At 31.0% G+C, this 14,464-nt stretch overlaps 1 protein-coding gene across 1 annotated transcript in view; it reads right to left on the bottom strand.

The window, feature by feature from the left end:
* The window catches only part of LOC108733037 (golgin subfamily A member 4), a 61,544-nt gene extending 53,324 nt beyond the window's left edge, over positions 1–8,220 (bottom strand). The window contains exon 1 of the mRNA XM_025973601.1: positions 7,519–8,220. Coding sequence (XP_025829386.1) covers positions 7,519–7,598 — 80 coding nt within the window. The 5' untranslated portion in view covers positions 7,599–8,220. The remainder of the gene's footprint in view (positions 1–7,518) is intronic.
* Positions 8,221–14,464: the final 6,244 nt, after the last annotated feature.

The following is a 14,464-nucleotide window of genomic DNA, read 5'->3' as shown; positions in this document are numbered from 1 at the left end:
TGTATGTTTATTAACTGACTAAGAGCAGCCAACATAAAAATACTGCATCTGTATATCATTTATTAATTAAATTTAAATATTAAGATTTCTTTTAATGGAAAAGATTAAACATTTCTTTTACTTAAAAAGCGTTCTTCTTATAATTCTTACAAAACTAGTTTCATTACTTTAATATAATGATCAAGGCCTTAGATAAATTAATTTGTCAGGTTTGCAATTCATTCTATGAACCTAAATAAATTATGTTTTCATATATCTGTGATTAAAATGACCCTAACCTATAAATTATTAGTAAATAAATATTGATAATGAGTAACAATTTAAATTTATGGAATAATTTAAAAGAAGTGAACGTTATAGAATTTCCTGCAGAAAACGTAGTTAAATTTACTAACATTGATGAGTGTTTATTTATTCTCACTAGTACACATAACCTTTACTATGGCAATCTTGAAACTCAGGGGGCTGAACCTTTCATAAAATTTAATAAGTCGACATTTTCATGTTTGGACGTCGATGCTTATGCCGAAAATCTATATATTGTAGATCTAAGTGGATGTACATATAAATGTAACAAAACATTAAATATTCTTGAAGAAATTCTACTGATTAGTGAGGAAAATGAAGTGTGTTGCCATGGGATACCAAAGAAGTACAAAATGAAAGTAAAAAGTATTGCCGTAAATGATTTTGGGGGATTACTTGTTACAAATAATAATCAATTATGGGCTTTCGGGCATATGCCTCAAATAAACATCACAGATTCCATTCCAAAGAAAGTAAGATTCTTTAGTGGAAGAAAAGTATTTGATATTAACATAGGAAAAGATTTTGCCATTGTTATAGTTGGTGCTCATGAACTAGAAAATGATTTGTCAGAATATGATTTAATAAATATAAACTGTTCAATGTGTGGTGATGATGGTTTTCACAATGTCACACAAAACTCAGTACAAGAAAAGGCACTTGAAGAGAGCATTGAAACGGAAAGAAGCAGCAACAGTTCTTGTTGTTCATTGGGTGACAAAAAGACCTTAGAAACATATGAAATAGTGAAGTCCAGTAACAATAACAATAATGTTACTAAAAATGTTTTCTACAACACTGAAGCAGCTAAAGATTTTTTAAAGAAACAGTTTTCTTGGATATCTACAAGTAGTGATGATTATTTAAACACTGACATCCAGTCTAAACCACTTAGGGAAAATGTTACAAATGTTGCATCTTTGGTATATGAAAGAGTGAAAAGTGTAGGTGACAAAGTTGCAATTCTTTCCAAACATTTGAGTAATGATGCTCAAACTATTGAAAACAATCTAGATAACACAAATGATTGGCTTTTAACTTCTGTGGATGATGTTTCATCATCAGTCAGCATCTTAACATTGGAGACCATGTCAGAAACTGAAGTAAAAGAAAATTATAGCCTAGTTCTAAGAGAAGGAGCTGAAATAATAAATCGAGAAGTTTGGACATGGGGAAACATTAATTATGGTCAACTAGGTATTATTTTGTTTTTTTATAGTCTTTCTTGAATTATTATTTTTCAAATTTGATTATATGCCAGTAAAATTTCAGGAACTGGCGATAATATAAAAAGAGAACATCCAATGATTATATCAAAACTTTCAAAAATAGGGGCTTTAAAGTGTTCAGTTGGGAGTTATCATATAACAGCTTTAACATTAGATGGTCGAGCATTTTTGTGGGGCAAAAACGATCAAAATCAAGTTTCCTTTGAATCTAGTTCTGATCAGAGTTCCCCTAAAGTATTTTCAGTACCAGCAAATGAGTGTATTTTAGACGCTTCGTGTGGTCACTATCACACTAATTTACTATCTACAAGTGGCGATTTATATTATTTGGGTTCAAACAAGAAAGATGCAAAAAAACCAGCAGTTATTCACTCAGAAAGCCTTTACAGAAATATTATAGATAATCTGATAAATTTTGAGGATATCGAATTAATTCCCGTCAATGAGAAAGGAATCTCGAATGGTAAATTGTTCTCTAGCAGCAATTTAACTCTGTTAGATAAATATTACGAGAAAAGAGATGTAAATAGCGTTATTGTCGAAGAGAGTTCTTTTTTGGAAAATCTGTTAGTCATTTATGTAACTATTATAAAACAGATACAGAAGAAATATTTTATATGTACAGAAGAAGACATTTACGAAAAATTATCGTCTGTTTATTTAGAACTTATATATCTAATAGCAAACAATTTGTCCTCGATTATAAAGTATAGTTACGGAGAAATTCCAAATTCCGAATCAGTCATAATTAAGCATAACGAGGAATTTATTGGAATATATAAAAACTATTTTAATTTAATAAACGATATTGTCAGTATTGACGGTCTGCAATTCTTAGCGAAACTCATTGAAGTTCCTCAAGTAATTTATAAAACAAGTGTTATAAATTCTTTGAAAAATAAAGGGAAAATTAACAATCTTAATCTGATAAAAATATTACTTAAATACCCAAAGAATAGATTTATTATTTACGAAGAAATTGTACACAAATTACTTTCGACGGAAAAGAGTCAAATGGAAATGAAAATAATTAATAAACTAACTTCCATTTACGAAGAGGAAAGGGATAACGAAAATAAAGCTGAAATGACGAACCAATTTTGGAACCAAAGTGGAAAACTGGTGGATTATTTAAAAAAACCCCACAGAAAGCTAATTATCGAATCTCATAAGAATCCAATATCGCTCCAAGGTGGTAGCAGATTTTCTTCACATTGGTTTGTCCTTTTATCGGATATTTTTGTTTACATTAATGGCTCTATTGTACTTTCCTTTGACTTGAAAATTCTGTGGGTGGAAGCAGTTCAGGATGAAAACGAAATGGAGCACAAAATAATCTTAAAAACTCCCGAAGATCACTTCGTTTTAGTTGCTTATGAACTGGAAGAGAAGTCGAAATGGTTACAAAGTTTGCAAAATGCTATAAAAGTTGCTTTAAAGAAAGTAAACAGTATTAACGTTCCTAATGTTAGAAATGCGGATTTTACTTTTACGAAACAGGGGTTTTTCAAAAATGCTAAATATTCGGGGCGGTGGTCCGATGCCAAAATGCATGGGAAAGGCAATGTAGAATGGACTGATGGTAGAAAATATTGCGGTCAGTTTAGNAACGTAGCATTTGCCTTCTCTTCCCTTATATAATCATCACATTTTTAAAGAAGTTACACCATTTGAAATGCATAAAAATGTGTGCAGAATCCCAAGCTTGTGAGTGTCTAATCTAATTTTCTTGAGGATTTGCTAGCTCCTTCAGTACAAACTCAATTTTTTGTATGCGTATACAATAAAGAGTATCTTCCAGGACTAGACTATTTTCAAAATAAGAGTCTCCTTTTGTAGCAGACTCGCACGTTTTGCGATGTTTGCTACTAAGGAACAAGTACTTACAAAAAAAGAAACAACACTCACGCGTTTGAGATTCTACTTAGATTTTTATGCATTTCAAATAATGTAGCTACTTTTAAAAATTTAACATTATGTACACCACCCACCCATTTTTTTATTCAGCTTGGAACCTTAATACGGAAGACCAAGAATGATTTAATATTTTCAATAACAATTATCGTATTTCCTTTTATAATAGGAACAAATTGTACTCAAACAAACATGTGATCATACGTGGGCATTCAAAAGAGCAAATCTATTCATTAGCATAACCCACTTCATATAAACTCTTCTTCTTTTGTAACACCAAACAGCTTAACGTATAATCCGATGGTTGATACGCACTTTAAAATACTGCACAACATGAATAACGTTTTGCTAACATTACATTTTTATTATTTCCGAAATGGAATTGTTTGAAAACGTTTTAAGAAAAACATCAAAAATAAAAATTTGATTATGTATAAAACAATCGGCACCTTTATCAAAAGCAGATATTTACGCATTGAGTAAAATTTTTAAATTCAAATTAAAAATTGCAAAACAACAGTTATTTAATAATAGGTTCAGGGATCTCATTAAGAATGAGAGTATTTCGAGAGATTTTAAATTGATATTGCGTTATATTACGTACTTATTTTAATTAATTTATTTATTGTTTATCAGCCCATAGTACGGTGTAAAAGGAATTATATTATTTTGGATTTTAACGTTAATTGCTATCGTAATCACATTCTTAACTATTTGCGAGCAGTAATTTAATTTAGGTCTATCTCTACTCCTGTTAACTGCTGTTTCTGCCTCTAATATTCCAGTTTTAGGGAAATGCGAAGATTAGCTAAGGATAGGAAAGAGTGGAAGTGCGTGTCTTAGAACTGAAGACCATATGATGATAATGTTATAGTAATATTGAATTGCTTTATGATCAAATTTTGTGATCACTCTTTTGAAATGTGTGTATTTAAATAATAACTCATAACTACTGCAGTTGCACCTCTTACATAGCGATGAATTAATGATACATAAATTATAATAAGAAAGAAAAATGTGTCCTATATTTTACGAATATAATTTACCTATTGACCTAATTAGAACTAGTACGTGTTACATCGATTACATAACAGCAAAGAATAAAAAATGGGAATGCGTTACATTATATGATTCTACTAATCTGAATTTAAAATTAATTGTGTTTTATTGACATGGGTATATAAAATTATGTTACAACTGCGTATTTACAACACAAACTATTGTAGATTCACCCACACTAGCAATGTGTAGCCCACATTGCACTGTCTAAATAAAAATGTAAATGCCTTACGAAGATTATTAATAAATCACAATAATAACAAACATAATATCCTTCGAATTTTCGCAATTATTAGCATTAGACGTTTGACACATTTGATGCGTTCTTTTCACAAAATAAATAAACACCCACATACACCGTATGACCTGCATTTGATACGTGAATTTAGGTCAAACGTGATTCTAAAATAGACTCGTGCAAAGAAGTGACATATGATGATTTAATAAATAGTTCAATAAAGACTTTATATTGCTTGAGGTAATTTTCAAAAAACGTAAAAAAAAGTTTTGACCGTATGCAAAAAACAATTGGTACACGCAAATAATAACATTACGTAGAAGATAAAATTCCTTAAAGAAAGGGTCTGATTATAAAAATCGATAAAAAAATAGGGGAGATAGGTTGGTGGGACATCTTTTCAGTCATGAACAGCTAGTTATAAATATATTAGAAGCAGAAACAGGAGCTAAGAGAAGGAGAGGTAGACTTAGAATAAATTACTGTGGGATGTTCTAATTTTAAGGAAATGCGAAGATCAGTTTAGGATAGGAAATAGTGGAGTTGCGTGTTCAACCAGTTACAGATTACATTTCAAATTTTGGTAAAATACAAAATCACGAAATGGGTTTTTGCATTATCGTAAATTGAATTGATTCATATAAGAAAACTTTCCTTATTATGTCGTAGTATCGATCGCTTTTCAGTATCGTTTTTAGCTGTAATTAGAAGTGTACAATGTGTATGTAAATTAGAAACATTACAAGCAAGTACTTTTGCTCTTTGACGTAGTGCAGAAAAAAAATGACTTCAGTGACGATGTAGGTAACATACAAGAAAATAACCGACGTTCTGCCTGGGCATTAGCCAAGATGACAGGGTTATATTTGAAATTATATACTTAGCTATATGTAAAATAAAAGATCCACTTTGTCGGGACACCTTGGCCCAGACAAAACAGTTTGCTTCCAACTGCATATGTCTATAGGTATCTATATGCATTTGAAAATATTTGTACTGAAAAGAAAGAGTACCTTAACAAAAAAAAAATTGAATCTACCTGGTTAGCTTTCTCACTCTCTCTGCAAGCAATAAATAAGAGGGAGAGAGATGTCCACTAACACATTCGATTTTTAGCCAATTGCTAGACCTAGGGAGTGTAGAGTCAGTTTAAGGAAAAGGGGATTTTTATTTAAATTACGACATTTGCGCCAAACGGTTTTTTGTTCAAATATTCTTTTTCTTCTATAAAAATCTCTGGAGAAATATAAGGAAAATTCAGTAAAAAAACTAAGGAATAAAAAAAAATTTTAGTCGCCTTCAGCTTGTGTGTACGATTCTTCCCTTAGTGCGTAATCTACAGGAAGTAAAATTACCACATACGTATTATAAATTGACAGACATCCAAATTGTATGACACATCAAAAAATTAAATTACATAGATTAGTATTTCCTTTTGTAAAGCCGCGTAAATAAAAAAATGTTTTTGCGGTGATGTACTAAAGATTCCCGGAAAAAAAAACGGGATTTTACATTAGAACTCCTTCTTTGGTATTAAAAATCCACAAAAAGGTATTATTCATTTTTTAGAATCGCTTTTTTGCATTCATTTTGACGTAATAAAAGCAAAAATGGAATAAAAACGCAATATAATCTTCCGTGTTAGTTTTATTACCTTAAAAGTACACGTTTGGTACTATGGCACCAGACGAGAGAATTAAACCAATTTATTATGACTAATTTCGCTCTAATAAAACGTGATGGATGGCATTACAAAAGCGTAAGTAAGCTAAACACAAGCGTAATTTATTAAGGAAAAAATACTATGTCGTTTTTTGGTATCCAAGTACTTAATGCGTGTAAAATATCGAGTGAAAATGTTTTCAATCAAAACGGATTTTTGTAAATTCTAAATTAATAAAAATATCGGTAAAGCCTAAATTCAAAAACAAACAAATTATGAAGAAATATTCAATACGACGATAAGAGAGTAGTTGACAAACAAAAGGAACATTAAACTTTAATAAGAGACCAACTGATTTCACTCCACAATACCATCATCCTGTTTACATTAACCGTTAGCAATTATTTGGATGATAATAATATAAAGTAATTATTGTAATCAATAATAACCAAATGCAAGTATAGAAAAACCTGTTAATCCCGTTTCACATTCATANGTAATAGCACTTGTACGTTAACACTTTTCGAAATTATTAAATGAAAACAGTAAAATTGGACAAGTAAAAGAGACGGTTACACCTGACATTTAAACTAGTTTGTTATACCTGGTAGCTTGTTTTGATTGGTCGTTGCCAAGGTGTATGTTTATTAACTGACTAAGAGCAGCCAACATAAAAATACTGCATCTGTATATCATTTATTAATTAAATTTAAATATTAAGATTTCTTTTAATGGAAAAGACTAAACATTTCTTTTACTTAAAAAGCGTTCTTCTTATAATTCTTACAAAACTAGTTTCATTATAGTCACAGTCTTCAGTAATAAGAAATGCTAAACGTATAATTTATTAAACGGAAAATTCTAAATAAAAAACTAAATATCAAATATAAAGCGATAGAGTACTTGTATTTTTTTTAATAATTATTTATCATCCAACAAAATCTGATGCTTTTGGTCAATTTTATCAATTTGGAAATCACATATATTGCATTATTAACAAAAAAACATAACAAAATAAGAATTTGTTGAAGTAGAAACCGATAAAAATAAATTAACCATTTCAATCACTTTCATCGCATGATATCAGTAGATTTTGCGTTTCAACTTACCAAAAAGGACTAGTAGGAGAAGGTTGTATCAATAGCCTCCTGGGAGGACTTTGCGGTCCAGGGAACTTAAAAAACGGCATCTCTATTTCACGTAAATAGGCGTAGGTACTTATTTACAAAAAAAATGTCACAATATTTACAAAATTAAAAATACTAATACGTCCTGATTACATGCTATCCCACAGGATCTAGCATTTTAGTAAATGTCAATTCATAAATGTTACTATCACCTTTTCCGGCACAACACGTCTAAATTGTTCATATTAAAAAATCACGCAAAAAAATACGTATTTATTACTAGGTACCTACAACAAATTACAATCGTTTATTTCGTATTGACGTCACTATTATTAAGTTGTTATTAATTAATTATTATTGTAATAAACAAACGCGACTATATTGTGCACCCAATCTATGGTACATCCCCCCGAAAAAAAAAAAACGCACACTTGTTCACAACTACTACCACATAGACAGCGCACGAGTGATGCTCAGAAAATGAGATAAACAGATGAATGTGCAGCAGCTGTAACAGCTCCCGCTTTGAGATAAATTTGTGTGTGTTTTTAAAGACAACGCACAGCAAGTAGCTCTGATTCGTTTACCACCACACACTAAATTGCGGACAAACGAAAATGCGTCGCGGCGTCGTGTCGTAGATCGTCGCGACGCTTTCCTACTATCGATTTCAAAATGCACGTGGGTTCTCGTAACGTCTTACACCTAATAACGCAACCAGAACACGAGAAATTATGAGAAATGAATGTTTAATAATCTTTATCAATAATTAAATATTTACTTAAATTGATGTTTACTTGAAAATCGAATGGAATACTGTGGAACTGAACCAAATAAAGCTCAAGTAAAACCCAAAATTCCATATAACTTGTGTACGACACCTTACGTTTCGAAACTTGTTTTCGTTTTCATTTTTATGTGAAATTTTGGTCTTTATTAATGGACAAGATTTTAATATTCAACCTACTCACTATACGACTAATGATGGTACAATTTTTTAGAGCTTTATCGGTGATAGTTTCAATTGTCGCAAAACAATAGTTTATGATTAACAAACATATATGCAATTACAATTAGTTCAAGTCTCAGTGGGGACGACTATTTACACCCCCTTAGGTTAGTAAACAAGACAATTAACCAAAGATAAGATTTGTTTTTGGTTCCATATTACTGAAAATGACTAGGACCTTTACCTAATGTTACCCAACCTAACCCAACGATGTTTTTNAAGAATCCAATATCGCTCCAAGGTGGTAGCAGATTTTCTTCACATTGGTTTGTCCTTTTATCGGATATTTTTGTTTACATTAATGGCTCTATTGTACTTTCCTTTGACTTGAAAATTCTGTGGGTGGAAGCAGTTCAGGATGAAAACGAAATGGAGCACAAAATAATCTTAAAAACTCCCGAAGATCACTTCGTTTTAGTTGCTTATGAACTGGAAGAGAAGTCGAAATGGTTACAAAGTTTGCAAAATGCTATAAAAGTTGCTTTAAAGAAAGTAAACAGTATTAACGTTCCTAATGTTAGAAATGCGGATTTTACTTTTACGAAACAGGGGTTTTTCAAAAATGCTAAATATTCGGGGCGGTGGTCCGATGCCAAAATGCATGGGAAAGGCAATGTAGAATGGACTGATGGTAGAAAATATTGCGGTCAGTTTAGCAATAACACCATTACTGGTATTGGAAAAATGGAAATACCAAATACAGGTGCTTGTTTAAGTAATATTTAAATTTTAATTTCCTTATCTAAAACTTTTAATAATTAAAAGAGTCAGTGGTATTTATTGCTTTTACAGTGCACTCAAATCAACGTTTTCTTTTGTAATGCAATAGTACTAATTGTTTATGTATCCAGGATGAAATTTGATCAGAGAACGTAGTGATATCTTTTAATCACCATATTACTACTTTTAATTGCTTTAACTCATTATGTAACGTTTTTCTAAATAACATGAACTCAAAATTAACTCACCTTATTAATTATTTTACACCTAACGTAATTTTTTCAAAAGGTAACGCTAAGCACCTTTTCTTTTACTGCCATTAATTCAGTGTACATTTCATCTTTAAGGTGTTTATGAAGGTTCTTGGAAAGAAAATAGACAAAATGGCTACGGTATTTTTAAATATACAAATGGGGATGTTTACAAGGGATACTTTAAAGACGGTTTGCCACACGGCCATGGTAGTCTTCAACAGGGACATTTTATGTCTGCTACAGCTTCTATATACATAGGAGAATGGATCCAAGGGGTCAGAAACGGTTACGGAATATGCGATAATATTGTAACTGGCGAAAAATATCTTGGAAAATGGTCTGATAATAAAAAACATGGAAACGGAATTATTGTGACTTCTGATGGCGTTTATTACGAGGGCATATTTAATCAGGGGATTTTCACGGTAAATACTCAAATTTATTTGAATCGTTATTATCATAGGGTCTAGACTAGGACTAGTAGGATAAGGACCTTCACTTCTTATCTTGAGCTAATCTTCGCATTTTCTAAAAGTTAGAATCTTACATCCCTAACAGCTATTTATGAACAATAATTTAATCCAGGTGCTCCTCGGTCCTCTCATTGTTTCTGTCCCTGCTTCTGGTATGCCTTCACTAAGCCCTTCATATCAAGCTGACCTACTATCGTACCTCTCCTTTTTTTTGTTGACATCCTGTATTTTCCTGCTGTTTTGTAACCTTTTCTTTAAGCGATATTTTTATCATTTTCCTGTAACACCATATTTGTACTTAAAAAGGACTAAACATTAAAAGAAGGACTGCATTTTTAAGTAATTATTGAATGTTAACAATTAAATATTTCTAAAGGGAAATGGCCTCATGATACTCGAAGATGGTACACATTATGAAGGCGATTTTAAAGGCATCGGCCAGTTTAACGGTAAAGGGAGGCTGACTTTAAATTCAGGTCACACCATCGTAGGTCAACTGTCAGGATCATTAGTAGACGGTTTAAAAATAAGTAACGGAACGTTAAGCATACTTAAAGCATCACATAACGACGCAGGTGTGGAACCTAAGAGTTTCGGAAAAATTTGTGTACCCCCAGAAGACAAGTGGATAGCATTATTTCGACATTGTTATCAAACTTTGGGAATGACCGATATTAGCGTCAAATCAGTAGATACTCAAAAGATATGGCAAAATGTAGCAATTAGATTGTCCAATTCATATAGAAACACTTTAAGAAGGGAAAAAGATCAAAGGAAATGTAATAGTCTTAATAATTTGGACACAATTCCACAATTTGGAATGGATAAAATTGACAAAAACAGTTTTATGGAAATTAAAAGCTACTTAGCAAAGGTAAAAAATAGTGGGTTGATAGTAAATGGTGAAAAGTTGTTAACAATTATTTGCAGGCATTCGAAAATCTTCATCACCCCTTACACTCTTTACTAAACGATTTAACTGCTGCATATAACACTTCCTATGGCGGTTTAAGGGCACACCCTTTATTGCTGAAACATGCAGTGTTAGAATTACATTCCATATTAAGACGTATTTATGAAATTGTCCTGTTTATGTTCCCTGCTCTTCCACCTTACAAAGGACAAACAGTGATAGGAAATGATGATAGGTACGATTTGATAACTGAAAACAAAAACAATAAATTTAGCTTTTCAGAAATATTTTTAAAATTATATGACAAAGCATTTTTTAAATATTAATTAATGGAATTTAAATTAGTTGTCATAATTTGGGTTTACAGTGAAATTGCAAGCTACCAAACCCTTCTTCATCCTATTGTTCTACCTAAAGTTCATTCGTCGCTATTTATCTTGTACACATTACACAATGATGCTGAAGATTTACAATACTGGAAAAGACTAGTAGAGTGGAATAAGCAACCTGATTATTCGTTGATGGTGTTCTTGTCTGTTGATAAGTAAACTCATTTTTCAGACCAATAATTTCAAATTTTTGTTACCATTTTTTTTGTAGGCGATTTTTTGACGTGCAAGACGCTGGTCCCTTTTTGTCTACTTCGGTTAGAGACAGTATATTTTTAGAACCAATTGAGACTTTGCAATCAATAAAAACAACATTTTCACCTTTTGAAAAAGTTCTAGTCATTAGGGAAACATTCCAAAAAGCCACTAGTGTAGTTCAAAGTCATTTAGGGGAAGATTATAAATGGAATATGGACGACTTATTTCCTGTTTTCATGTATATAGTAGTGAGAGCGAGAATTTTACAATTAGGCTCTGAAATTCAATTTATTGAAGATTTTATTGAATTGAATTTGGAAAACGGAGAGTTAGGGATTATGTTCACTACTTTAAAGGTATTATTTTACTTCAGTGCTTGTTAAATACTTAGGATACTTAAAGGCAGTTTTTTTTGTAGGCATGTTACCAACAAATTTTACAGGAGAAAGCTACAATTAATTAATGTGATAATGTTTCAATTAGACTGACAAATTTTTTAGTAATTATGAGTGACATTGACACGCGAGTATGGTGGTTTTGCCCCATCTTAAATAGATTTTTGTAGTAAATAATGGAGTTTTGAAAAATATTCCAAAAAGCTTTTTGCCTAAAATTTAAAAAGTTTCTTTTTATTTTAAAAGAGCATAAACATATACTTGTTTATATTTAGTAAAATGTCATTATTCTGAAAACAAAACATCTTTTTATTAAATAAAATTTTCATTACATTTTAAATGAATATATGTAATATTACAGAGCTGAAATCAATTTTTTTAATCAGAAATGTATAAAACACTTTTGTAATAGTTCATGTTAAAACATATTGATGGCAATAGTTTTTAACAATTTAAAGTTTAAGTTATGAGAAAGTTGGTTTATTATCAGTGAGGGCATTTTTGAATATATAATTCAAGNATTTGTGTGTGTTTTTAAAGACAACGCACAGCAAGTAGCTCTGATTCGTTTACCACCACACACTAAATTGCGGACAAACGAAAATGCGTCGCGGCGTCGTGTCGTAGATCGTCGCGACGCTTTCCTACTATCGATTTCAAAATGCACGTGGGTTCTCGTACGTCTTACACCTAATAACGCAACCAGAACACGAGAAATTATGAGAAATGAATGTTTAATAATCTTTATCAATAATTAAATATTTACTTAAATTGATGTTTACTTGAAAATCGAATGGAATACTGTGGAACTGAACCAAATAAAGCTCAAGTAAAACCCAAAATTCCATATAACTTGTGTACGACACCTTACGTTTCGAAACTTGTTTTCGTTTTCATTTTTATGTGAAATTTTGGTCTTTATTAATGGACAAGATTTTAATATTCAACCTACTCACTATACGACTAATGATGGTACAATTTTTTAGAGCTTTATCGGTGATAGTTTCAATTGTCGCAAAACAATAGTTTATGATTAACAAACATATATGCAATTACAATTAGTTCAAGTCTCAGTGGGGACGACTATTTACACCCCCTTAGGTTAGTAAACAAGACAATTAACCAAAGATAAGATTTGTTTTTGGTTCCATATTACTGAAAATGACTAGGACCTTTACCTAATGTTACCCAACCTAACCCAACGATGTTTTTATTTGATTGCTTAGGATCACAAGGTTCTGGAAAAAGAAAACACGAAATAAGTGAGTGTTGTCGTTATCATGACCTTCGCCTTGTTTACAGCAATATGGATCCAAGAACAATTCTTATTTTAAGTTGATTATCTGTATACTGTCCTTATTATAGGCCAGGCACTTAATAATGATGATACTTTATTTCCTTGCACATTGCTCCTTTCACATTTTTGACTTAAGATTTAACAAAGATTATCTTAAGACCACCTTGAAACTAACGAAAGAATAACTTCAATACCTCATTGCTCTATTTCTTATTGCTGATAGTTATTTTACTTCATCTTTTAGAAATTTTGAAGTATCAATTATTTGACAAGTTCTGTACACTTTGTATATTCGAATATAATTATGTGGGTACAAACATTTTTCTATTGTATTCAAAACATGTATAAATTCTTGTGAAAGTTGATAGAACACCCTGTATATCTCTTGTGTACAGTCCTGGCTTCTATGGTGACAAAAAGTAATTAATTAAATCCTCCAAAATGATAGAGTAAATTTCTTAATTAATTGCCTATACAATTAAAATGACAGTAGTAAATACTTTGCAAAATAAAACACAGGGCATAAGCTGAAATGCTGTTAGGCTATATACTTAATCAGCTGATCAGATGTGGATTGGGCCCCCTCTTTACTCAACAGGTGTGAATGTACTGATATATTAATTTCTTGCATAAACTCATAATTTGATATGAATTGAATTGAATATATGAACATAAAATAGGGTAGTTTTATAAAATATATCAGTAATTAAAGTAATATAAATTTGAGAATTTTTGTAAACAGTTTTACAGTAAGTAATGTTATTATTTGGGGCAAGGCACTTAATGTATGTATTATTGATACAGCCGCTTGTTTTAGAAAAAGTATACATCCAAAACAATTATTTTATAAAATGAACATAAAAATTACTACAGTTATGAGGGAGTGCATTCGAAAGGAAAAGGAGATTATTGTTAAAATCATTTACTTTAATTACTTACTATGATGTCGTATCTCCAGGGACATCTGATTCTGTTTCCATTTTTGTAATAGCACTTGTACGTTAACACTTTTCGAAATTATTAAATGAAAACAGTAAAATTGGACAAGTAAAAGAGACGGTTACACCTGACATTTAAACTAGTTTGTTATACCTGGTAGCTTGTTTTGATTGGTCGTTGCCAAGGTGTATGTTTATTAACTGACTAAGAGCAGCCAACATAAAAATACTGCATCTGTATATCATTTATTAATTAAATTTAAATATTAAGATTTCTTTTAATGGAAAAGACTAAACATTTCTTTTACTTAAAAAGCGTTCTTCTTATAATTCTTACAAAAC

Source organism: Agrilus planipennis, unplaced genomic scaffold (assembly GCF_000699045.2).
Source record: "Agrilus planipennis isolate EAB-ADULT unplaced genomic scaffold, Apla_2.0 scaffold51, whole genome shotgun sequence".
NCBI lineage: Eukaryota > Metazoa > Arthropoda > Insecta > Coleoptera > Buprestidae > Agrilus > Agrilus planipennis.
This window is presented reverse-complemented; position numbering and strand designations above follow the sequence as displayed.